The 27,287-nt window shown below is 35.9% G+C and overlaps 1 protein-coding gene across 1 annotated transcript; it reads left to right on the top strand.

Moving 5' to 3' along the window:
* The first annotated feature begins 15,492 nt into the window (after window positions 1–15,492).
* On the top strand, window positions 15,493–19,927 carry LOC129044467 (next to BRCA1 gene 1 protein-like). Its single transcript, XM_054502393.2, has 3 exons — window positions 15,493–15,524; window positions 15,708–15,852; window positions 19,069–19,927. The coding sequence occupies exons 1-3, from the start codon at window positions 15,493–15,495 to the stop codon at window positions 19,621–19,623; spliced, it is 732 nt and encodes a 243-aa protein (XP_054358368.1). The 3' UTR covers window positions 19,624–19,927.
* The last annotated feature ends 7,360 nt before the right edge of the window (window positions 19,928–27,287 follow it).

Raw genomic sequence — 27,287 nt, 5'->3', positions numbered from 1 at the left:
TATATTAAAACCATTAATAGTAAGAGATTATTTTTATATTGAAATGATAATTGTTAATATTGGGTTAAATAAAATATAGCATTAAAATTCATTTCTCCTGTTTTTACCTTTTTAATGAGTCTACTAGAAATTTTAAGTTTATGAATATGGCACACTTTATCTCTATTGGACAGCACTGCTATTTAGAGTATCACAATTTGGTATCTTTTGTGATAATAATAAATCATTTATCAAGGAGAAATACCCTAGAATTGGACACTCATCACCCATTATGTAACTTCAGCTAGCCTCTTGGTTTGTCCTCCTCTCTCTCATAGAATTAATAAAGCAGTCTATCAGGACAAAATGAATAAATATTGTCTTGTTTTTCTTTTTCATTTTTTCAAATCATTGGAGGTCTTTGGGGGGAAAGGTGATAGCAAGACACTAGGTGTGTTATGAAAGCATGAGCCTATGGGCAAGTTTGGATTTGCTTGTTATCCATGACAGGAAATTTTGGCCAGGAGTCAGTTATTCGCCTAGAAAATGAATTGTTAATGTACCTGTGTACTCTTACAGCTTCCACAACTGCACTTTGCTGAAATTAAACACACACACACACACACACACATTTGGTTGTTACATATCAATGTTAGGCAGTTTTCCTCCTGGGTGTTTTTTCTTTATCATTATTATCATCATTAGTATTGTTTCTCCTTCACTTCTGTCTCTTGCAAACCAGATATTTGTTTCCCTCACACAGCACCTGCTTTAGAAATAAAATAAACTACAGAAAAGGAATTAGTAAACTAGATTTGCTCCTTGAAGTGTATAAAAGTTGAGTGTATAGAGGATGGGAAGGTGAGGGAGTTTGCAATGGTTTGGATGTGGTTTGTCACCACCAAAATTCATGTTGACATTTAAATGCCAGTGTGGCAGTGTTGAGGGTGGGGTCTAGTGGGAGGTGTTGGATCATGGGGACAGATCTCTCATGGACAGATTAATGCCTCCTCTCAGGAGTGAGTTTCACTCTTACAGACTTGGTTAGTTACCATGACAACAAGTTTTTCCTTCTCATGTTTCATCTCTTTGGACATTCCCACTCCCCCATCCATTTTCTGCCATGAGTTGAAGCAGCACAAGACCCTCATGAGATGGGCTGCTCAGTTTGGGACTTCCTGGCCTCCAGAACTGTGAGCCAAATAAAATATTTTTTCTGTATGAATTACACAGTCTCAGGTCTTCTGATATAGCAACATAAAACAGACTAAGACAGGGTTCTCTAGGGTATGAGAGTATGAAGAAAAATTTCTAATTTTCTGGTAAAGAAGTATTTTGGGTAAGAATAACATGTATCCAGAAAGAACTCTTGCAATGAGAAGTGTTTGCTGTTTTTCCTTTTGTTCAGGGACACTGTCTTTGGGGACATATTTAATTCCAAATAGAAGGAAATGGCAATAATGTACAGTTAGATAACACCATCTTCTGCTCCTTCATGCCCCCTTAAGATGTTGTTCACTCTTCCATTGCAAACATCCAGAACAAGGCAGGCATGGACTTCCTAGGTCTGGGAGGAGAGAGAAAGGTACTGGTTGCTACCTAATACCATTGAATATCTCAGAGCTGGGAGAATTTCCACCGAGTCTATGTCTGGAGACAGAAGTGACTGCTCCCTGGTGGGAAGCCAATCTTAGCTCAGATTGTCACCATATTTCTGGGGGACTACTGCAAGAGCCCCCATCTGGTCTCTCTACCTTCAGATTAGCCCAATCTGAACCACCCTTTACAGTGCACTCGGAGGGATCTTCTAAAATGTGAATCTGATGACATCCTGCTTGAAACCCTTCAAATAACCTTCTATACTCTTTAGGATAAGACTTGAGACCCTTAACATGCCAAACAATGCCTTCCATGTGTGATTTTTTTTTGTTATTTCTCTAGCATCTTTTTTCACCCTAGACTTGCTGCCCCCAATGAGACACCTATATCTCTTATTTCGGCACTTTAACTGACATTACTTCCTGCAATTTGTTGAGTTCAATCCTACAGACATTTATTGAGCATTTATTATGTGTCAGGCATTGTTATGAGACTACCAAGATGAAGAAGACAAAGTCCCTGACCTCAAGAAACTTATAACATCTGGAATGTTCTTTCCTACCCCATTTTCTGAATGAACAAACTGGCCATCTCTAAAGTCTCAGCCTAAGTGTTGCAGCAGGCTTAAAGGCCTTTCTGGCCTTGCCAAGACAGAACTGTACCCTGTGCCTATTTCTATAACATCTAGAACAGTGCTGCACAAAGTCAGTATGAGATAAAGGAGCCCGTTCCAGAATTTAAACCAATGCACTGCTTTTTTTTTAATAAAGAAAGACTTGGTTCAAAAAATAATGTCAGCTACACTAAACAATGTGCTTAATGGTGCTTGCTTGTAACAAATACTTTCAGACCAACAGTTGGCCTCTGGACAGCTGAAGGAGAGAATAAAGAGAATGGTAAGATGTAGAATTTTCAATATATAGTTGCTGATAATTGAGAAATTTAATAATACAAAAGAAATTTATGGCTAGTAAGCCAACAAAGAAAATAAAATGGGGGCATAAAAAAAAATACATATAGGCCAGAAAAGAAAAGAAGGAAACAAAGAACAAATGGATAAATAGAAAACAGATAGCAACGTAACAGACTTAAACCCAAACAGATCAATAAATACATTAAAAGTAAGTTACCTAAACAATCCAATTAGAAGACAGATACTGTCAGATTGTATGAAAAGGGAAGATTCAACTATATGCTGCCCACAGGACATCTTTTTTATTTTTTAAATTTTAGATTCAAGTGGTACGTGTCCAGGTTTGTTACATGGATATATTGCATGATGCTGAGGTTTGGGCTTTCAATTGAACCCATCACCCAAATAGTGAGCCCAATAGATTATTTTTTAATCCTGGCTCCCCTTCTTCCCTCCCCTGACTTGGACTCTACACTGCCCATTGTTCCCACCTTTACGTTCATGTGTCCCCAGTGAGGAAACCTACTTTAAACATAAAGACATAAATAAGTCCAATTAAATAATAACAAAAGATATACCATACCAACATTGATCAAAATAAGGCTGAAGTAACTATATTACTATCAGACAAAATAGATTATTTATATATACTATATATTTATATATATTATATAAATATATTACATTATATAAATAATGTATGTAAAATAATATATATTTTATATATTTTTAATATACAATGTATATATATATTTTTATATATTATATATAATACATAATACACAAAATACATATGATATAAATACATAATACACATAAAATACATATGATATATAATACATAATACACATAAAATACATATGATATATAATACATAATACACATAAAATACATGATATATAATACATAATACACATAAAATACATATGATATATAATACATAATACACATAAAATACATATGATATATAATACATAATACACACACTATATGTGATATATAATACATATTACACACACTATATATGATATATAATACATATTACATATAAATATATATGATATATTATACATAATACATATAATATATATTATATGTATTCTATATAATACATATAATATATATAATATGTATTCTATATAATACATATAATATATATAATACATATATATTATGTAATATAATAAATTATATATATTTCTATATATAATATATATTATATATAATATATAATAAATTATATATAATATAATAAATTATATATATTATATACATATATTATATATGCATTATATATAATATATATAATACATATATATTATATATGTATTATATATCATATAATATATATATTTTTATATAATAAATATAAAACTATATATTTATAATAAATATAAAAATATATATTTTTATATAATATATAACATATAATATATTTTTATATAATATATTATATAAAAATATATAATTTTATATAATATGCTATATAAAAATATATATTTTTATATAATATATATGTATTATATATATTATATATTATATATATAATATATAATATATGTATTATATATTATATATATTATATATAATATATGTATTATATATTATATATATTATATATAATATATGTATTATATATTATATATTATATATTATATATGTATTATATATTATATATATTATATATAATATATGTATTATATATATTATATATAATATATGTATTATATATAATATATGTATTATATATTATATATAATACATGTATTATATATAATATATATAATACATATATAATATATAATATATATAATATATAATACATATATAATATATAATATATAATACATAATACATATAAATATATATTATATTATATATAATACATATATAATATATATTATATTATATATAATACATATATAATATATATTATATTATATATAATACATATATAATATATATTATATTATATATAATACATATATAATATATATTATATTATATATAATACATATATAATACATATATAATATATATTATATTATATATAATACATATATAATACATATATAATATATATTATATATTATATATAATACATATAATATATATTATATATTATATATAATACATATATAATATATATTATATATTATATATAATACATATATAATATATATTATATATTATATATAATACATATATAATATATATTATATATTATATATAATACATATATAATATATATTATATATTATATATAATACATATATAATATATAATATATATTATATAATACATATATAATATATAATATATATTATATATAATACATATATAATATATAATATATATTATATATAATACATATATAATATATAATATATATTATATATAATACATATATAATATATAATATATATTATATATAATACATATATAATATATAATATATATTATATATAATACATATATAATATATAATATATATTATATATAATACATATATAATATATATTATATATTATATATAATACATATATAATATATATTATATATTATATATAATACATATATAATATATATTATATATTATATATAATACATATATAATATATATTATATATTATATATAATACATATATAATATATATTATATATTATATATAATACATATAAATATATATTATATATAATAAATATAAAATATATATTGTATATAGAATATAATACATATAAAATATATAAAATATATTTTGTTATATATCTATATATTATATATTATATATAATATGATATATTATATATTATATATTTATATGTATTTATATATACAATACATATATATTATATGTATATTATATAATATATGTATTATATATTATATAATATATGTTATATATTTTTAATATATTATATATTTATATATAATATATATTTATTATTTTAATAAATATATATTATATATTTTATATGTATGATATATATATAACCAGGGATAATAAGGGTCACTTCACAGTGATAAAGGGGTTAATTCATAAAGATAAGACAAAATCCAAAATGTTTATTCCCGTAATAACAGAGCCTCAACATACATGAAGAAAATAACTGATTGAATTGCAAGAGAAATAAACAAATCTACCATTATACTTGAACATTTCAATACTCCTCTTTCAATAATAGATATAACAAATAATTGATATAATAATTGATAGAAAGTCAGTAAGAGTACATTCAATTTGAGCAATGTTATCAACTAATTTGATCTAAATCGCATTTACAGAATACAGCTTCCAACAACAGCAAAACACACATTCTTTTCTAAAACATTTACAATGTTATACCGTATTATTATCCATCAATACATTTAAAAGGATTCAAGTCATAAAAAGTATATTTTATGACCACAATGAAATTAAATTAGAATTAACAACAGAAAGTTCTGTGGAAAAATCCCTTAAATATTTGGGATTTGACTAATGGATTTCTAATAGCTCATGGGTTAAAATAATGGGAAGGTAGAAAGTATTTTAAACAAAACAAAAATGAAGAAACAACATATCTAAAGAATAAGATGCAGCCAAAACACTACTTAGAGGGAAATATGTTAGAAAAGAGAAAGGCTGCTAATCAATGATCTTATTTGCTACTTTAAGAAACAAAAAATAAGAGCAAAGGAAAACCAAAGTAACCAAAAGAAAGAAATAATACATATCAGAGCAGAAATTCTTGAAATAAAAACAGAAAACAATAGAGAAAATTAGTGAAATTAAAAGTTGGTACTATGGGAAGATCAGTAAGATTGACAAACCTCTAGCTAGACTGGTTGGGGGAAAAACTCATCGCAAATTACCAATATCAGGAATAAGAGAGGTACTTTCACCACCGATTCTTTAGATTCCAAAAATATAACAAGGGAATGTTAAGAATAACTTTTTGCCAATCAATTTACAATTTTAAATAATTAGGCAAATTTTTTGAAATAAAAGAATTATTAAAACTCAAGAAGAAATGAAAAACAAATATCTGTATATAAATAAGAATTTTTTTTTTTTTTTGTAGAGAGGGTCTTGCTATGTTGCCCAAGCTGGTCTCAAGCTCCTGGCCTCAAGTGATCCTCCTGCCTTGGCCTCCCAAAGCATTGGGCTTGCAGGCATGAGCCATCACATCATGCTGAGAAATTAAATTTTTAATAAAAAACTTTATCTCAAAGAAAACTGCAAACTCATTGGAGGAAAGAGTACATCATAATCACAACTTCTTTGTGATGAAGATAACCCTGATGCCAAAACCAAAGATATTTCAGGGATAGAAAACTAAAAGGCAATATCCTCCATAACCAGAGATGCAACAATTCTTAACAAAAATTTAATAAATAAAATCTAACAATATGTAAAATGGATAATGGTTGAGTTTAACCCAGGAATGCCAAATTAGGTAAACATTCAAACATCAGTCAATGTAATTTACCATATTGACAAGTATTTTTTTTAAAAACAACCATACAATTAACATATATAGAAAAAAATTATGAAATCTGACATCTATTCCTGAGGGGTATGAGTCTATCTTGTGTGTTGGTGGAATGTGGAACAAATGAGGAGAGAGTAGTAGGAGGTAAAATCAGAGAGATCACAGGGGGCCATATCATATAGAATCCTGTAAAGACTCTACCTTTTTTTCTCTTAGTAACATGAATGACATTGGAGGGATATGAGGAGAGGAGTGACATTGATTTGATTTAGATGTTAACCAGATTGCACTTTCTGATGTATTGAGAATAGACTTGAGAGGTCAAGGGCACGAGCAGACACTCCATTTGGGAGGCAATTGTAATGATGCATGCCATTTGACAGATGGTAGTGGTTTGGACAAGGAGTCACGCTGGAAATGACAAGAAGTGGTAGGATTCGGGATTATATTTTTTTTCAATTTTGAAGAATTGAGTTGAATGTGACGCCTATAAGAAAAACAAGCCAAATATTTTTCCAATGTTTTTGTCCTGAGCAAATGAAAGGATGGTATTACCATTAATGATGGTGAAGACTACAAGAGGAGCAGTTTCGGGGAGGAGAGGTACTGGAGATTGATATTGAACATATTAAGTTCGAGATGTCTATTAGACAATTACATGTAAGTATTTTGGTCTTTCTCCCCAGTTCCTGGCATGGAGCGCCTAAAACCCTTGAATCTCCTGAGCTCAGGACTCTTCCTTATCTCCCCCACGTACCTCTTCATGGGGCTATCTGTATTTTAGCATAATCTTTATTAAATAATAAACCAGTAAATATAAGTAAGTGTTTCCTTGAGTTCCGTGAGCCATCCAGCAAATTATCGAACCTGAGGAGGGGATCCTGGGAAACCCAATTTTATAGCTAGTTGGTCAGAAATATAGGTGACAACCTGGGACTTGTGATTCGTATCTAAAGTAGAGGAACAGTTTTGTGGGATTTTGCCCTAACCTGTGGGATCTGCATTAACACTAGTTAGTGTCAGAATTGAACTGAATTGTAGGGCACCCAGTTGGTACTACTGGCAAATTGCTTCGGAAAACACCCACACATTTTGGTCACGGCAGTGTTCTGTGTTGTATTAAGTGTGAGAGTAGAAAAAAGTTTTTTCCTATATATTATGGATGTCTATTAGACACTCAAGCAGCAATATTGAGTAGGCAGTTGGAAATACAAGTCATTATATATGCATGATGCTAACACGACAATAGGGAATGAGATCCCATGGGAGTTAGTGTGGATAAAGGAGAGGTCTGAGGATGGAGTCTGTGGGCACTCAACACTTACAAGTTGGGGAAGAAGCTAACAACATACTGACAGGATCAAATCAGCATATATGAATCTTGAAAATAAACAGGCTAAGCACCCCACTTAAAAGGCACAGAGTGGCAAGCTGGATAAAGCAGCAAGATACAACTATATGCTGTCTTTAAGAGACCCATCTCACATTCAATGACACCCATAGGCTCAAAGTAAAGGGACAGAGAAAAATCTACAGAGCAAACAGAAAACACAAAAAGAGCAGGGGTTGCTATTCTAGCCTCAGATGAAAGAGACTTTAAATCAGAAATCATCCAAAAAGACAAAGAAGGGCATTACATAATGATAAAGAGTTAATTCAAAAAGAAGACTTAACTATCCTAAATATATATGCACCCAACACTGGAACACCAAGATTCATAAAACAAGTTCTTAGAGAACTACAAAGAGACTTAGATAACCACACAATAATAGTGGGAGACTTCAATACCCCACTGTCAGTACTAGGCAGATCATCAAGGCAGAAAACTGACAAAAATATTCAAGACCAGGCTGGGCACGGTGGCTCATGCCTGTAACCCTAGCAATTTGGGAGGCTGAGGTAGGCAGATTGCTTGAGCTCAGGAGTTCAGGACAAGCCTGAGCAACATGAAGAAACTACGTCTTTCTAAAAAATACAAAAATTAGCTGGGTGTGGTGGCTCATGCCTGTAGTCTCAGGTACTTGGGGAGCTGAGGTGAAAGGATCACTTGAACTTGGGAGATCGAGGCTGCAGTGAGCTGAGATCACACCACTGCACTCCATCCTAGGTAACAAAGTGAGATGAAAGGAAAGAAAGGAAGGAAGGAAGGAAGGAAAAGAAGGGAAAGAAGGGAAAGAAAGGAAAGAAAGAAAGAGAAAAATACTCAAGACCTGAACTCAACTCTAGACCGAATGCACCTAACAGACATATACAGAACACTCCACCCATCAACAGCAGAATATACATTCTTCTCATCTGCACATGGCACACACTCTAAAAATCCATCACATAATCAGCCATAAAACAATTCTCAACAAATTAAAAAAAAAAACCAAAATCATACCAACCATACTCTGGGACCACAGTGCAATAAACAGAAATCAATACCAAGATGTCTCAAAAATCATATAATTACATGGAAATTAAACAACCTGCTCCTAAATGACTTTGGGGTAAACAACGAATTTAAGGCCAAAATCAAGAAATTATTTGAAACTAATGAAAATAAAGATGTGACATACCTGAATCTTGGGGACACAACTAAAGCAGTGTTAAAAGGAAAGTTTAGAGTGTTAAATGCCCATATCAAAAAGTTAGAAAGATCTCAACAACCTAACATCACACTTAGAGTAACTAGAAAAATAAGAGAAAACCAACCCCAAAGCTACCAGAAGAAAATAAACAACCAAAATCAGAGCTGAACTGAATGAAATTAGGACACAAAACACCATACAAAATATCAGTAAAACCAAAAGATGGTTCTTTGGAAGAATAAATAAGATTGATAGACCGCTAGCTAGACTAACAAATAAAAAAAAAAACCAGACTATCCAAATAAACAAAATTAGAAATGACAAAGGGGACATTACCACTGACCCTACAGATATGCAAAACCCTCAGAGACTATTATGAACACCTTTATGCACCCAAGCTGGAAAACCTAGAAGAAATGGGATAAATTCCTGGACATATACAACCTCCCAAGATTGAATGAGGAAGAAACTGAAACCATGAGCAGATCAATAGCAAGTTCTAAAATTGAATTAGTAATAAAAAGCCTAACAATTAGAAAAAGCTCTGGTCCGGCCGGGCGCGGTGGCTCACGCATGTAATCCCAGCACTTTGGGAGGCCAAGGCGGGTGGATCATGAGGTCAGGAGATCGAGACCATCCTGACTAACACGGTGAAACCCTGTCTCTACCAAAAATACAAAAAATTAGCCAGGCGTGGTAGTGGGTGCCTGTAGTCCCAGCTACTCAGGAGGCTGAGGCAGGAGAATGGTGTGAACCCGGAGGCAGAGCTTGCAGTGAGCCAAGACTGTGCCACTGCGCTCCAGCCTGGGTGACAGAGCGAGACTCTGTTCAAAAAAAAACAAACAGAAAAAACAAAAACAAACAAACAAAAAATAACTCTGGTCTAGATGGATTCACAGACAAATTCTACAAGGTATATAAAGAAGAGCTGGTATGAATCCTACATAAACCATTCCAAAACATTGAGGAAGAAGGACTCTTACCTAACCCATTCTATGAGGACAGCATCATTCTGATACCAAAACCTGGCAGAGACACAACAAAAAAAGAAAACTTCAGGCCAATATCCTTGACGAACATAGATGCAAAAATCCTCAAGAAAATACTATCAAATTGAATCCAGCAGAACATCAAAAAGCTAATCCACTATGATCAAGTAGGCTTTATCCCTGGGATGGCAGGTTGGTTCAACATATGTAAATCAATAAATGTGATTTATCACAGAAACAGAACTAAAAACAAAAACCACATGATCATGTCAAAAGACACAGAAAAGGTTTTCAATAAAATTCAACACAGGCTGGGTGTGGTGGCTCACGTCTGTAATCCCAGCACTTCGGGAGGCCAAGGCGGGCAGATCACTTGAGGTCAAGAGTTCAAGACCAGCCTGGCCAACATGGTGAAACCTTATCTCTACTAAAATACAAAAATTAGCCAGGTGTGGTGGTGGCAGGTGCATGTGATCCCAGCTACTTGGGAGGCTGAGGCAGAAGAATTGCTCCACTGAGGTGGAGTTTGCAGTGAGCCGAAGTCACACCACAGCACTCTAGCCTGGCTGACAGAGTGAGACTACATCTCAAAAAAAAAAAATAATAAATAAACATTCCTTCATGTTAAAAACCCTCCTCAAATTAGGTATTGAAGAAACATACCTCAAAATAATAAAAACCATCTATGACAAACCCACAGCCAACATCATACTGAATTGGCAAAAGCTGGATGCATTACCCTTGAACTGGAACAAGACAAGGATACTCACTCTCACCACTCCTATTCAACATAGTACTGGAAGTCCTAGCCAGAGAAATTAGGAAGGAGAAAGAAATAAAATGCATTCAAATAGGAAGAGAGGCAGTCAAACTATCTCTCTTCACAGATGGTATGATTTTATATCTAGAAGACCCCTTAGTTTCTGCCCAAAAATTCTGAGATCTGATAAAGAACTTTAGCAAAGCTTCAGGATCAAAATCGACGTACAGAAATTAGTAGCATTTCTATACACCAGTAACATGCAAGCTGAGAGCCAAATCAAGAATGAAATCCCTTTCTCAATAGCCATAAAAAATAATAAAATACCTAGGAATACAGCTAACCAGAGAGGTGAAAGATCTCAACAATAAGAATTACAAAACACTGCTGAAAGAAATGAGAGACGACACAAACAAATGGAAAAACATTTCATGCTCATGAACAGGAAGAATCAATATTGTTTAAATGGCCATACTATCCAAAGTAATTTACAGATTCAATGCCATGCCTATCAAATCACCAATGATATTTTTCACAGAATTAAGGGAAAAAAATTCTAAAATTCACGTGAAACCAAAAAAGAACTCAAGTAAACAAAGCAATCCTAAGTGAAGAGAACAAAAGCAGAGGCACCACACTACTCAACTTCATGTTATACTACAAGGCTACAGTAACCAAAACAGCATGGTACTGGTACAAAAACAGACAACTAGACCAAAAGAACAGGTTAGCCAACCCAGAAATACAGCTGCACACCTACAACCATCTGATTTGCGACAAAGTTGACAAAAACAAGCAATGGGCAAAGGACTCTCTAGTCAATAAACGGTGCTGGGACACACAGCTAGCCATATGCAGAAGGTTGAAACTGGATTCCTTCCTTTACCACATATAAAAATCAACTCAAGATGGATTAAGGACTTCAATGTAATATCTCAAACTATAAAAACCCTAGAAGAAACCCTAGGAAATATCATACGGACGTTGGCCCTGGCAAAGATTTCATGACGAAGACACCAAAAGTAACCACAATAAAAACAAAACTTGACATACAGGACCTAATTAAACTAAAGAGCTTCTGCACAGTAAAAGAAACTATCAACAGAGTAAATAGACAACCTACAGAATGGAAGAAAATATTTGCAAACTGTGCATCTGACAAAGGTCTAATATTCAGCATCTATGAGGAACTTAAACAAATTAACAAGTGAAAAACAAACACCCCATTAAAAAATGGACAAAGGACATGAACACACTTCTCAACAAATGACATACATATGACTAACAAGCATATGAAAAAAAAATGCTCAACATCACTAAGCATCAGACAAATGAAAATTAAAGCCACAATGAGATACCATCTCACACCAGTCAAAATGGCGATTACTTAAAGGTTAAAAAATAACGGATGCCGGCAAGGTTGCTGAGAAAAGGGAACACTCATCCACTGCTTGTGGCTGTGTAAATTAGCCCAGCCATGGTGAAACGCAGTTTGGCAATTTCTCAAAGAATTTAAAACAGAACTACCATTCAACCTACCAATCCCACTGTTGGGCATATGCCTAAAGGGATATAAATTGTTCTCCCATAAAGACATATGCACTTGTATGTTCATTGCAGTGCTATTCACAACAGCAAAGACATAGAATCATCCTAAATTCCCATCAAGTGTGGACTGGATAAAGAAAATATGGTACATATACACCATGAAATTCTATGCAGCCATAAAAAAGAACAAGATCATGTCCTTTGAAGCAACATGGATGGAGCTAGAGGCCATCATCCTAATTGAATTAACACAGGAACAGAAAACCAAATATTGGATTTTCTCACTTATAAGCGGGAGCTAAACATTGAGTACACATGGACATAAAGAAGGGAACAATAGGCACCAGGGCCTACTTGAGGGTGGAGAGTGGGAGGAGGGTGAGAATTGAAAAGCTACCTGTCGGGTACTATGTTTATTACATGAGCAATGAAATAATCTGTACACCAAACCCCCATGACAAATAATTTACTCATATAATAAACCTGAACATGTACCCCCCTGAACCTAAAATAAAAGTTGGGGGTAAAAATAAGTTGGAGAGAAGAGAGCCTCCTTTCCTGAGGATAATAGCCTTTGTGTATGCTAGACAATGTTATAAGCATTTTACACATTATGGCTCATTTAGTGCTGAACCTGTATATAGGATGTAGGTTGACAAAACTGAGGCACGGTAAGCATAAGTAACTTGCTAAGGGTAAGAAAGATTGTAAGAATAGAAGCAAACACTACTGAAGGGAAGACAACAGCACTCAGACACATTGAGATGAGAACCAAGTAAAATTGATTTACACCATATACAGGCAAATGGGATGCGCTGATAGAGCTCCTTTTATTAAAAATTCTGCAGGAATAAAAGAAAATTCATGGCAACTATGCAGAGAGGTTAACACAAAAAAGAAGAGGAAATATAGTATAAATGAGAAAGTGAAAAATCCATCCTGAAATCTAATATAAGCCTAAGAAACAGGGAAAAAAATCTAAGACAAGTATTTTGTATCTAGAAAAAAACAAGGATAACATAAATTCATTGAAACAAAAATAAATAAATAGATGAGACAATAAAATAAGATGGAAAAATGGTAGTTACAGAGCTAAGGAAAAACTGCAGATCAAAACAGCAATTACAGAGTTACTAAGTAAATCTGAAAGAGCAAGAAACAAAATTAACATAGTCAAATATTAAATTCATCACTTTCAAAAAAGCTTGAGATAATCATAGAAGGTGTGTAGGGAAAAGACAATAAAGTCGAAATGGTTAGGGTGAAGATTAAGCTATGAGGGATAGATAATGGTCTACCTATGGGTCCTTGTTTCCCCAAAAGAAAGACTACAATGCATGAAATACAAAAAATATCTACCAATATAAAAGAAAAGAAAGAGCTGGCTAGGAAATTGAAAGGGCTCCCTGGATTCTGGAAAGAAGTGACAGTGCTGGCTCAACTCTGAGACATACTTGATGAATTTACTACACTTCAAAGTAAAAGAAAATAGTCTCATGTATTCAAGAACAAAAAGCAATCCACTTACAATGGTGGGGCAGGGCTGGGAGAGGACCCTGAGAATCAGGCAGCATTTGATGCAAGAAAATGGTAAAACAGTGTCCACAAAGTTCTGAGGAAAAGAAAGTGGAACACAACAATTTCCTACCATACAAGTTCTTGTTAAATCAGATGCAGTAGTCAAACATATAAACACTAGAGAACATAAAATCCATGAGCCCTTCTTCTAAACGAAAATAAAACAAACTGACCCAAGAGATGAATCGAAGTAGATTTCAGAAATTGATTGGTGGTGTCATCAGAATTCTTCTCATAGAGGGAATTTTCCTTAGAAAAAAGAAGCTTTCATAAGCTTCTGGGGGTAGTACAGAGTTCCATACCTTCAGACTTTTCCATATCTGTATATTATTCCTTCTGTTATTTAGTTAATACATTTCTTTAAACTAACTCACTTTTTAATTTAGATTCATATGTTTATGAAGGAATCTTGCAATCATAAGCCAAAAAGAAAAATTGGCATCACTTACAGTAAATAGAAAGTAGCCAAGCATAAAAATAAATTTGATGAAACAAAAACAATGTTATTAATATAACCAGATATCATTGCCAGCTTTAAGAGGGCCAAAGCTGAAGCTTGCTTTCTCTTTCATAAAAAGAGAGTTCGGAAGGTGTTAGATGTTATGTGCTTATTCTCACCAAACAGACTTTGACTAATTCATCTTACTACTAAATAGAGTGTATTGTGTGATTCAATGAAATTTAAAGCTGTGTTCTTGCATCACCTTAAATCTCACTTTGGGTGCTATGAGTGGAATTTTTTTGTGTCTTTTCCCTCCTTCAAATTCATCTGTTAAAACCGTACCGCTAATGTGATGGTGTTAGGATGTAGGATGTTTGGGAGGTGATTAGGGAGCAAGAGTGGAGCCCTCATGAGTGGGAGTCATGCCCTCATGAAGGGATTTTGGAGGCTCCCTCACCCACCTGCCATGTGAGGACACAGGAGAGGATGCCATCTGTGAGCCAGGAAGCAGCCCTCACCAGACACGGAATCTGCCAGTGCTTTCATCTTGGCCTGCCAGCCTCCAGAGCTGTGAGAAATACATTACTGATGTTTAAGAGCCACCCTGTCTATGGTCGTTTGTTATAGCAGCCCAAATGGACTATGACGGGGGAAACACAGATAGAAGGTAAGACCCTATAAACACAGAAAATGGAAAACCACCCTGCATGGGACAGGTTTGCTCCTCCTAAGGAAAAGATGGGAAGATAGAAAGGGGAATGGAAAAGGGGTGCATCTGTTTCCTGGGCTTGCTGCAACAAATTACCACAAACCTGGTGACTTTAAATGACAGAAATTGATTCTCTCACAGTTCTGGAGGCCAGAAATCCAAACCCTGGGTTTCAGTAGGGTGTGCTCCCTCCAAAGGCTCTGAAGGAGAACCTTCCCCTGCCTCTTCCTGCTTCTGGTGGCTCCAGGTGTTCCTTGGCTTGCAGCTGCTTCACTCCAGTATGCTGGTATTCACGAGGTCTCTCCTGCTTCTTCTTATGTGTCTCTTCTCTGTGTGTCTCTTATAAAAACACTTCTCACTAAATTAGGACCCAGAGGTCCTTTCTCCAAATAAGGTCATATTCACAGGTTCAGCAGGGGTTAGACGTACACATATATCTTTTGGCAGGGGTAGCACATGATTCAACTCACTAACGGTGGGCAAGAGGATAAAAGAACTTTTAAGATGGAAACTTATTTGGATGAAATTCCCTAATGGATATTCACCATAATGATCATTTGAATATGAGGATGCCATTTGAAATTATTTAAACTTCTGGAATATAAAACCTTCCTCTGTGTTCCCCTAAATCTTATGTCAGGCTGTTATAAACATACATCTATACACACATTCACACACGGGACTTTTCAACTCGCCTGCTTATACACACACGTGCACATACTTACATAAGTATGTCTATTTTTACCTCAAGTGCACTCTTTTAAGTAGATGGTTTCTTCCTTTCGTGAACTGCTATCATTTTTGGTCCATGCAAAATCCCATTTTGTCTTATCCTGTACCTTTTTTCACTAAACATTATATTTTTTAGACCTCTCCACATTATTCTCAAGTTTATGTGTCACAAATGTACTCCCTCCAAATGATAGACTATATTCCATTATATGGATATGTGATGTACATATCACATACATACATACACATATAACACATTTTACTTTACTATTAGTAGGTTCCTCTAGGTGGACCCCTAAGACACTTCTGTCTCTTTGCTACTACAGCAAGTGCTGTGATAAGAATGCTCATGCCTGTAATCCCAGCACTTTGGGTGGCCGAGGTGGACAGATCACCTGAGTTCAGGAGTTCGAGACCAGCCTGACCAACATGGAGAAACCTCCATCTCTACTAAAAAATACAAAAGTAGCCAGGTGTGGTGGCGCATGCCTGTAATCCCAGCTACTCGGGAGGCTGAGGCTGGAGAATCACTTGAACCCAGGAGGCGGAGTTGCGGTGAGCCGAGATCGAGCTATTGCACTCCAGCCTGGGCAACAAGAGCGAAACTCCGTCTCAAAAAAAAAAAAAAGCATACGCTTGATGTCTTCTTCTTCACTCATGTGGTAGTTTTCTACTGTAGAGTTGCCTGGTTGTGGGGTGTGTGCACACTTTAAATAAAATAAAGCTAGCTCTCCAAAATGGCTATACCAATTTACACTTCTACCAGCAGTGCAAGGGGGCTTCCATTTTTTCCCATCCTTACCAGCACTTAATATTACGTGACTTCCTAATTTTTGCCAATCAGATGAGTGTAAAATATCATCTTTTTTTTTAAGTTTCCATTTTTCTGGTTATTGCTAAAAGTAAGCGTCTTTCCATGGATCTATTAACTAGTCATGATTTCTTTTTTGTGCACTGCCTACTCATATCTTTTTCCCAGATTAATCCTCATTACTAAGAGTCATTGTAAATATCTTCTAATTTATAAGCCTTCTGTTCATGTCTCATGGCATTCTTTCTTGAACAGAGATATTTCATTTTAATATGTTCATATAAATCGATTTCCCCCTTTATACATTGCTTTGATGGTCCTCCCCTAGCCACAATGTCAAAAAGATACTCTTCCACTCAATTTCCTCTCATCATCTTTGGAGTTTGAGCTGTTTATCCCATATAGACTCTTGATTTTCCTATATGATGTCAAGTAAGGTTCGAATTAATCTTTTGCCATATAGAAAGCCAATTTTCCCAATACTGTTAACCAACTGACATGTTATAAATTTTTTTGTTTGTTTTATTTTTTGAGGTGGAGTCTTGCTCTGTTGCCCAGGCTGGAGTGCAGTGGCGCGATCTCGGCTCACTGCAACCTCTGCCTCCCGGGTTCAAGCAATTCTCCTGCCTCAGCCTCCCAAGTAGCTGGGACCATAGGCGCCCCGCCACCACACCCAGCTAATTTTTTGTATTTTTAGTAGAGATGGGGTTTCACTGTGTTAGCCAGGATGATCTCGATCTCCTGATCTCGGGATCCGTCCGCCACGGCCTCCCAAAGTGCTGGGATTACAGCTTGAGCCACCACGCCCGGCCATTATAATGTTTTAAATGTTTGTTTTTTCAAAGAGACTATGGCGTTTTTAGAAAACAGTTTTTACTCATAAACGACTAAGGAAAGAGAGAAAGGGATGCCCCCAAGCTGGGCAAAGATAAGAATTAACAACAACAACAACAACAAAGAAATCCCAAAGACTAAAGAATGTATCAAATTCACTAGTAAAAAAATAACAAAATTAAAACAACAATAAAACATCACTCATTACTCAAATCGGCAAAGATTTAAAGAACGTTAGTGTTGGTGAGCAGATGAGAATGAGTATTCACAATCTGTTGGTGGAAGACTAAATTGGTAAAAATATGTTAGAGGGTAATTTGGCAATATTTAATACCCTCGACTTGTGATTACGTTCCTGACATATTAATTCCTCTTGTATGAGTGTGACCTATGGAAATAATCATGGCAATGTCCATGCCATCATGACACGGTTCCTGCAATCAGGGATTGGTGAAGAGAGAGGATGCTGAACTTTGACATTTAAGGAAATCTCTATCAGGATGCAGGCTAACTGCAGAGATAATAGAACAAATACTTCAGTGACTACACACGACAAGTGACAGACACCTTGCAAAAATGGTTTGGAAAAGTTACCGTACAAATGGATGACTGCAGCCTCAAAAGCAGTCCTAGAGGAGAGGGAATCTCATTTCCAGAGTTATCACATTATAATGCTCAGAACATTCAGTCTCAACAAAAAATGTTACAAAGCATACAAACAAAAAAAAAAGAAAAACAAAAATATGAGCCGGCACAGTGGCTCACACCTGCAATCCCAGTACTTTGGGAAGTCGAGGCAGGCGGATCACTTGAGGTCAGCAGTTCAAGACCAGCCTGGTCAAAATGGTGAAACCTCATGTCTACTAAAAATACAAAAATTAGGCGGGCATGGTAGCACATGCCTGTAATCCCAGCTACCCGGGAGGCTGAGGCAGGAGAATTGCTTGAACCCAGGAGCTGGAGGTTGCAGTGAGCCTAGGTTGCACCACTGCACTCCAGCCTGCTGGGCGACAGAATAAGATTCTGTCTCAAAAAAATATGTTAAAAAAAATTTTTAATATGGCTCATTCACTGGAAAAAAAAAGAATTTGACAGAAACTATTCCTAAGAAAGTCCAGATGAGAGACTCCTGGAGGGGAGAACCAGCCACAGGAGCACAGCATAAGTGACATCCTCACGACCTTACAGACTCTGGCAACAGTGCCCCTAATCCCAGAGGTCGTGGAGCTTCCACCGCCACTGCCCAGGAGCCCTCCTTGTGTACATCATCATGGTTCCCTAGGAGTGGATTTACCAGTTACCATACCAGAAGTTTCTTCAGTCCCTGATCAGATTAGAGGAGAGCCCAGAGGCTCATCAGGACTTGCAAACAGCAGACAGAAGAGCTATGATCACTCAAGGCACCATCATGGGAGCAGCATTGCTGGAGGACTGGTGAAGGGGGCTTTGTCTGTTGCTGCCTCTGCATACAAGGCCCTGTTTGCTGGGCCACCAGTCACTGCACAGCCAATAGTTTGTGAAGATCAGACAGCAGCCCTGATGGCCCACCTCTTTGAAATGGGATTCTGTGACAGGCAGCTGAAACTACGGCTGCTGAAGAAACACAATTACAATATCCTGCAGGTTGTGACAGAACTTCTTCAGTTAAACAACAATGACTGGTACAGCCAACGCTATTGAGGAGTGACCTTGTATTAAATAACTGCCTGCTTCTCAGAGATGATCTTTATTCTGTCATTGGGGTACAGGATAGAAGCCCTTGCTTACTTTTAATCTGATGAATCTGTATGGAGCCCATCGTTGAGTTACCAGGACAATACCTGTTACAGTATTTTGGGGAGCAAATTAAAGACCAGAGCTTAAATTTGCACTTTAGACATTGGATGAATAGTATGAAGACAGTTTTTCAGTTGATTTGGATAAAACTATTTTAGTGCATTGACAAATGTAACTTCAACTTCATATAGAACCATTTTTCTTTCTGCTTTTATTGAAGTTGAGTATTTTTCTTTGGTTAATGTGGATTTTTTATGGGGATATCTGTTAATTTTCAGGTTTTGAAGACATTAACCTCGGAAGTTGTTTTTAAGAATTATTCTCATAATTTCTGTAATCCACCTCAAGCTTCATAGTTATTTGGCATTGAAATAACATCCAGAACATGATAGAAATGTTGTTACTCTTCCTCTCTCAAGGAGAAAGTAATTTTCCTGCAATACTTAATAATTGGCACCGTTGCTTTCTAAAGACTCCATGGTGCATTCAAGAGTATCCAACTTCAAGGGAATCTCTGCATTTCAATGAAAGGAGGAAGAGTGTGCTGATAAACCCACCAGCACCTATTGAGCAATGTCTATTATAGTAATTTTGCATACATTTTTATTTAAGGGAAAAAATATAGGTATTGTGAAATATTTTGCTAATCTTCCAGAAAAGGAAAAAATCCTGTTATTTAAAGGGAAAAGTAAATTTAACAGTTGCCTTTTTTCTAATGTCAGGGCAGATCTTATCTTACAGTACAGTGGGGGAAACAGAAACATGTGAAAGGCAAAAGGCAGGCTCTTAAATTAATGTCAGTGAAGTTCAGGGTGGGCAAATAAGTGTGTGTGAGGTATAGGAAATGCTGATGACTTCTTTAATTCTTAAAGTCCATTCAGAGGTATCTAGCCCTAGAAAGCCTAGAACAGGAAGAGGCAGCTGGTGTCCTGCAAAACTTGGACGGGGGCAAAGTTGCTGAAAAAGTTTTGGTTTAACCCCAAGATAAGTGGAAAAGAGCTTGTCCATGAACCCAGGTTCTCACTCTGTTTACAGAAGGGTGTTGAGTACAGTTGGTGAAGGAAGAGGTAACAAAAAATGCTAAATATTTTATCCATGAAAATGACTTCCAGAAAAGGAAGAATATGAACCCCAGACCAAAGGGGAAAAGATAGTTAATAGTATTATCTAACCTGGTTTGTGTTTGTAATGAATGGTGATTTTAATTAGTCATTAGCCATAATGATGTTTATTTACAGTATAACTCCTGAATGCTACTTAAATAACCAGGATTCAAACTGCAAGCCAACCAGGCCATTCATTATTTAAAACGTTTTAATCGGGGCTTCCGGGTAGAAGGTGAAGCGGCAGGGTGTGTGTAATTGGGTTGATGGGTGGGACCTGTCTTGACCATTGGAGTTTCATAGTCGAGGGCCAGGAGGGCCCGGGTTGCCCTCTCCGTTGTACTTGTACATAATCACCTAAAGAATGGTGAAATAAGTGTTCTTGGAAATTCCTAAAAAAAAAAAAAAAAAGCCCAGACATTGGAATTACTAGTCAAAGATGTTAAATCAACTCTCTTAAATATTCTCAGTAAGTGAAAGGAAACCATAGACAAAAACTAAGTAAATAAAATCAGGAAAACAATGTATGAACAAATAGGGAATGTCAAAGAGATGTAAATTGTCAAAAGAAACCACACAGAAACTCTGGAGCTGAATAGTATAATAACTGAAATTTTAAAATTCACTAGAGTGATTCAATGGCAGGTTTTGAGCAGAAAGGAAAAGAACTGTCAAACTTGAAATTAAGACAACTGAAATTATCCAGTTTGAGGAGGTGAAAGAAAAAGAATAAAGAAAATAAACAGAACCTGAGGGATCTGTGGGACACCATCAAACACACACACACACACACACACACACACACACATACACACATAGATATATAAAGATATAGGTTAGATATAAATATAGATATATCATGAGCACTCCAGAATAAGAGGGAAAGGGGCAGAGACATTATTTGTAAACTAATGGCCTGGAATTCCCCAAATATGATAAAAAGACACAAAAATATACATGTTCAAAAAGTTCAATGAACTTCAAGCAGGATAAACTCAAGGAGATCTACACCAAGACACATGAGACTCAAATTTGAAAGACAAAGACAAAGAGAGAATATTGAAATCAGTGAGAGAAAAGTGGCTCATCACCTACAAGTGATTCTCTATAGAATTAACAGCTGATTTCTTATCAGAAACCATGGAGGCCAGAAGGCAGTGAGATGATGTATTTAAAGCACTGGAAAACAGAAACTGTCAACCATGAACTCCATATCTGCCAAAATCATCTTTCAAGAATGAAGGAGAAACTAAGATATTTCCAGATAAACAAAAGCTGAGGTAATTTGTTACTAGTAGACCTACTAAAGGACATACCTCAGGCTGAAATTAAAGGACATTGGTCAATAACTCAAAGCCATATGTAGAAAAACAGAATGCTGTAAAGGTAACTACATGGGTAATTATAAAAGCCAGTACTACCATACTTTTGTAACTCCCTTTTATTTCTATATGATTTAAAAGTTAGGGTCACAAAACAATAATTATAAATCTATGTTAACGGGCACACATGTACAAAGATATAACCTGTGACAATAACAATACAGAGGAGGAGGAATCGAGATGTATAAGAGCAGAATGTTTTTATGCCGTTGGTATTATTCACTAGGGTATGATAAGTGTAAGAAGTTAATTGCAATCCCCAAGATAACCACTAAGAAAATAACTAAAACATATACCAAAAAAGAGACTCAAAATGATACACTACCAAAAAATTCAACTAAATACAAAAATGGCAATAATGTAGGAATGGGGAAAAGACAGTCTTTTCAAAAACTAGTGCTGGGAACTTTGGGAGATGGAAGCAGGCAGATCACTTGAAGACAGGAGTTCAAGGCCAGCCTGGCCAACATGGCAAAACCCTGTCACTACTTAAAATACAAAAAATTAGCGGGTACAGTGGCACATGCCTATGATCCCAGCTACTGGGGAAGCTGAGGTAGGAGAATACCTTGAATCTGGGAGGCGGAGGTTGCAGTGAGCCAAGATTGTGCCACTGCACTCCAGCCTGGGCAGCAGAGGGAGACTCCATCTCCAAAAAAAAAAAAAAAAAAAAAAGAGGGAGCCTGTGGTGACCATTCCAGGTATTTTGCCTGGGACCAAACTGTCGCTTCTTACCTAACTTCTCCTGACCACCCAGCCCTTATAAGGAGTAGCCCTAGGGAATATGTGATCAGAGGTTGATGCCAGACTCATAGCCTGGTCCTTAAGTAACTAAGCTGGACCAGGGAGAGCTCCAAAGAATCTCATCGAAAATGCAGAAATTTTGGACAAATGATGGGTGGCATTTGGATGAGGGTCACAGAGAGTTTGGTCAGGACCACCGCAAGTAAAGCTGTAGGCAAACTCAAATGATGTGTGCTCAGCAACCATGAGGGCATGTGGATATTCAGAGAGGAAAATGCAGTGGGGGTGCAGAATGAGCGTGCTGGTTGCTTTGTTTTCTGTTGTGCTGTATCTCCTGGTAAAGCTCATCTTAGCTTTACCTTGGACATGAACATAACAATGTGACAAGGCCATTAGGATACAAGAAGGAGTACTGAATTTCTCAATGGGAAAGTCTCCATTGAGAGAACTGCCCCCCCTCTCTCCCCTTAATGTTTCTGGCTCCAGATTCACGAGACCTTTTGGTACTAGCACCTCTGAGTTATTGATTAGGTATCTTAATGCCATATTCCAAAATTTCAAAAGAACTTCATTGGTTCATTTCATCTTTCAAACCAAGCTAGGTTACAGAGTTGCTGGATGGCAAGGGTCCTATCAGCTATGCCCATAGGTGACACTATCAGCCATGACTGTAGGTGAGGCGTGGTCCCTCCTCCCAGTGCTGGGACTGAATGGTGAATGGCAGGCATGCCTGGTATACAAACTCCTGCATGAATTTATACTTATTTATGTATTCACTGGAACATTCACTGATGTAATAAACATTTATTGAGCACCTCAAAAAAAAAAAAAAAAAAAAAAAAAAAACGAGTGCTGGGAAAACTGAGAACTGAGTATCCAGATGAAAAGAATCAAGTTGGATCTTTGTCTAACACCACAAACAAAAAAATTAACTCAAAATAGATCAAAGATCTGAAATATAAGAGCTAAAACTATAAAACTCTTAGAAGAAAACATAGAAAAAAAAACTCTGTGACACAGAATTTTGCAATAATTTCTTGGATATAATACCAAAAGCACAGGCAACAAAAGAAAAAACAGCAAAAGAGATTTCATCAAAATTAAAAACTTTTGTGCATCAAAGGACACTAGTAAGAGAGTGAAAGGACAACCCACAGAAAATATTTGCAAATCATATCTGTGATAAGGGCTTAATATTCAGAATATACAAAAAACTTCTATAACTCAATAACCAAAAACCCACAAAATAGCTTTCAAAACTGGGCAAAGAACTTAAATAGACAATTCTCTAAAGAAAGTACACAAATGGCAAAAAAAAAAAAAAAGCACATGAGAAAAAAAGATGTTCAACATCATTAGTCAATAGGATGCATTAGGATGCAATCAAAACCATAATGAGTTACCACTGCACACCTACTAGGAGTGCTATAATTATTTTAAAAAGGAAAATAACAAGCGTTGTCAAGGATGGGTAGGAATTGGAACGCTTGTGCACTGCTGGTAGGAATAATGATGCAGCTGCTATGGAAAACACTACAGCAGTTCCCTAAAAAGTTAAACATAGGATTACCATAAGACCCGGCCATTCCATTTTTAGAAGTATACCCAAAATAATTTAAAAAAGAGGGGCTCAAACAGATACTTGTATGCAATGTTCATAGCAGCATTATTCACAATAGCCAGAAGTTGAAAACAACCTAACTGTCCAACAGATGACAAAAAACGTCGTAAACAAACTGCAGAATATCATTCAGACATAAAAAGGAAGGAAGCTCTGGTACATGCTACAACCTGGATGAACACTGGAAACATTATGCTAAGTGAAAGAAGCCAGACACAGCAGGACAAATATTGCAGATTTCACTGACACGAAGTATCTAGAATAGGGAAATTCATAGAGACAGAAAGCAGATTAGAGGTGCCCAGGGACTATGGGAAGATTATTCCCTTGGGCTTGGCGCACGCTGTGAGAAGGTGGGGAGCTTAATGCTTATGAGTACAGAGTTTCTGTTTGGGGTGATGAAAAATTGCGGAAATAGGTAGTGGTGATGGTTGTACAACATTGTGATTGTAATTAGTGTCACTGAATTGTACACTTAAAAATTGTTAAAAGGACAAATTTTATGTTTTATGTATAATCCCTCTATATCCATGGGGAATTGGTTCCAGGACCTCCAGTGGATACCAAAATCCACTGTGCTCACGTCCCTTCTATAAAATGCTGTAGTATTTGCATATAACCTATGCACATCCTCCCATATACTTTAAATCATCTCTAGATTACTCATAATACCTAATGCAATATAAATGCTATGTAAATAGTTGTTGTACTGTATTGTTTAGGGAATAATGACAAGGGAAAAGAGTCTGTACATGTTCAATACAGACACAATGTTTTCCAGAGATTTTTGGTTCATGGTTGGTTGAATCAATGGATACAGAACCCATGAATATGGAGGGCTGGCAATATTTTGCCACAATAAAATATTTAAAATAAAATAAGTAAAGTGATGGACCTCCACAGCAATGAAAAGGGAATTACTGATACACATAATGACTCAGGTGAATCTCAAAAACATAACGTTAACTGAAAGAAGACAGATAGAAGACATTTAGAGAAAAGGAGGAAAATGATCCAGCAAAAATACTCTTACCAGGCCCTGGGGGCTGAGAGAGAATTAAATGCAAAGGAACACAAGGAAATCATTTGGGGTGCAGCTTGCAATGTTCTTTATTTTATTTTATTTTTTATATATATATATATATTTTTTTTTTTTTTTTTGAGATGAAATCTTGCTCTGTCACCCAGGCTGGAATGCAGTGGCGCAATCTCAGGTCACTGCAACCTCCACCTCCTGGATTCAAGTGATTCTCCTGCCTCAGCCTCCTGAGTAGCTGGGATTACAGGCATGCGCCACCACACCCAGCTAATTTTTGTATTTTTAGTAGAGACGGGCTTTCACCATGTTGGCCAGGCTGATCTCAAACTCCTGACCTTGTGATCTGCCCACCTCAGCCTCCCAAAGTGCTGGAATTACAGGCATGAACCACTGCACCCAGCTAGTGCTAGCAATGTTCTAAATTTTGTCTGTGCAATGGCTACATGACTATTTACATTTGTCAAAACTCATTGAGCTGTACACCTACAAAAGATGAATTTTACTCCATGTAAGTTACACTTAAATGAACCTCATGTTTACAAAATGCTCCTTGCAGAAATGTTGGTGTATGTTGCTGGAAATCCACAAACCCAGAGCACAGTTCAGTCTCAGCAGTTAACCTGTTTCTGCAACTTGAAGCTCTCCTCTGCAGTCTCAGCAGCCATGACCATGGACAGTTGTGAGTTGGAAAGCCTTGGCTGGCTGCCATTTGTTACATTTCCAACAATCTCTAGCACTGGGTCATTTCCAGCTCTGGAAACCTGGCTAGTAGGAACCTGCGAACGGGCAGGAGGGGATGGAGGAGGAGTGGTGGTGATGGTTCCTTGGAGGGTAGAGGTGCACCAAACTCAAGGCATGGATGGCCTGCCTGAGCTGCGAGGCAGAGCTGGGTAGGGGGCTGGGTGGAAAATGGGGAGTGCCCCCTCATTCTCCCTTTCATACTCCTCTACCCCTGCCAAGAAAAAGGAAGTCCTCCTGTCGCCTTTTTTCATTTCTTAACTTAATTTATTTTTCATTGACAATTAATAATTGTGTATATGTGGGGTACAATGTGGTGTTTTGATTTATGATATTGTAGAAAGATCCCATTAAGCTAATTAACATATTCATCACCTCATCAACTTATCATTTGTTTGTGGTGAGGACCTTAAAGATCTATTCTTCTAGCAATTTTGAAATATGCAGTACATTGTTATCCACAGTGGTCTCCGTGCAGTGCACTAGATCCTCCTTTCTGACAAGGCTGCATTGAGAGAGCGTTTGGCAGCTGCTGCAGCATCAGACATGGGAATGGCCGGCCCTCTGGCTGCAAGCTTGTCTCCCATGACCCCGGAGTAAAACGGGTGCAGTTCTGGTAACACCAGCAGGCCCTCCCCCAGCCTCCTGCTCAGGGCTGCCACTGACACTGCACCTGAATCCTACCTGCTGCTCAGCAAAGGACATGCCTGCCACATCCAGCTCTCCTTCCAGAGGCACCTGTCACTTGCTCCCCTCTCCTTATCCCAGTCCCACCAGCCCAGCAGGGCAGAGGCCAGGGCTTGCCTCGCCATGGGAAACTGCTCCACTGCTGATCCCAGCCAGGGAAAAATTGCCTTGGGAAGAGTGTGCTCAGCTCCCTGTGGGAGTGGCAGGGAATTCCACCATCTCCCCCACAGCCACTTCCAGATGCACCTGGAGAC

Source organism: Pongo pygmaeus, chromosome 13 (assembly GCF_028885625.2).
Source record: "Pongo pygmaeus isolate AG05252 chromosome 13, NHGRI_mPonPyg2-v2.0_pri, whole genome shotgun sequence".
Classification (NCBI taxonomy): Eukaryota; Metazoa; Chordata; class Mammalia; order Primates; family Hominidae; genus Pongo; species Pongo pygmaeus.
Note: the sequence above shows the minus strand (reverse complement) of the source record. Positions and strands in the feature narration are given on the sequence as shown.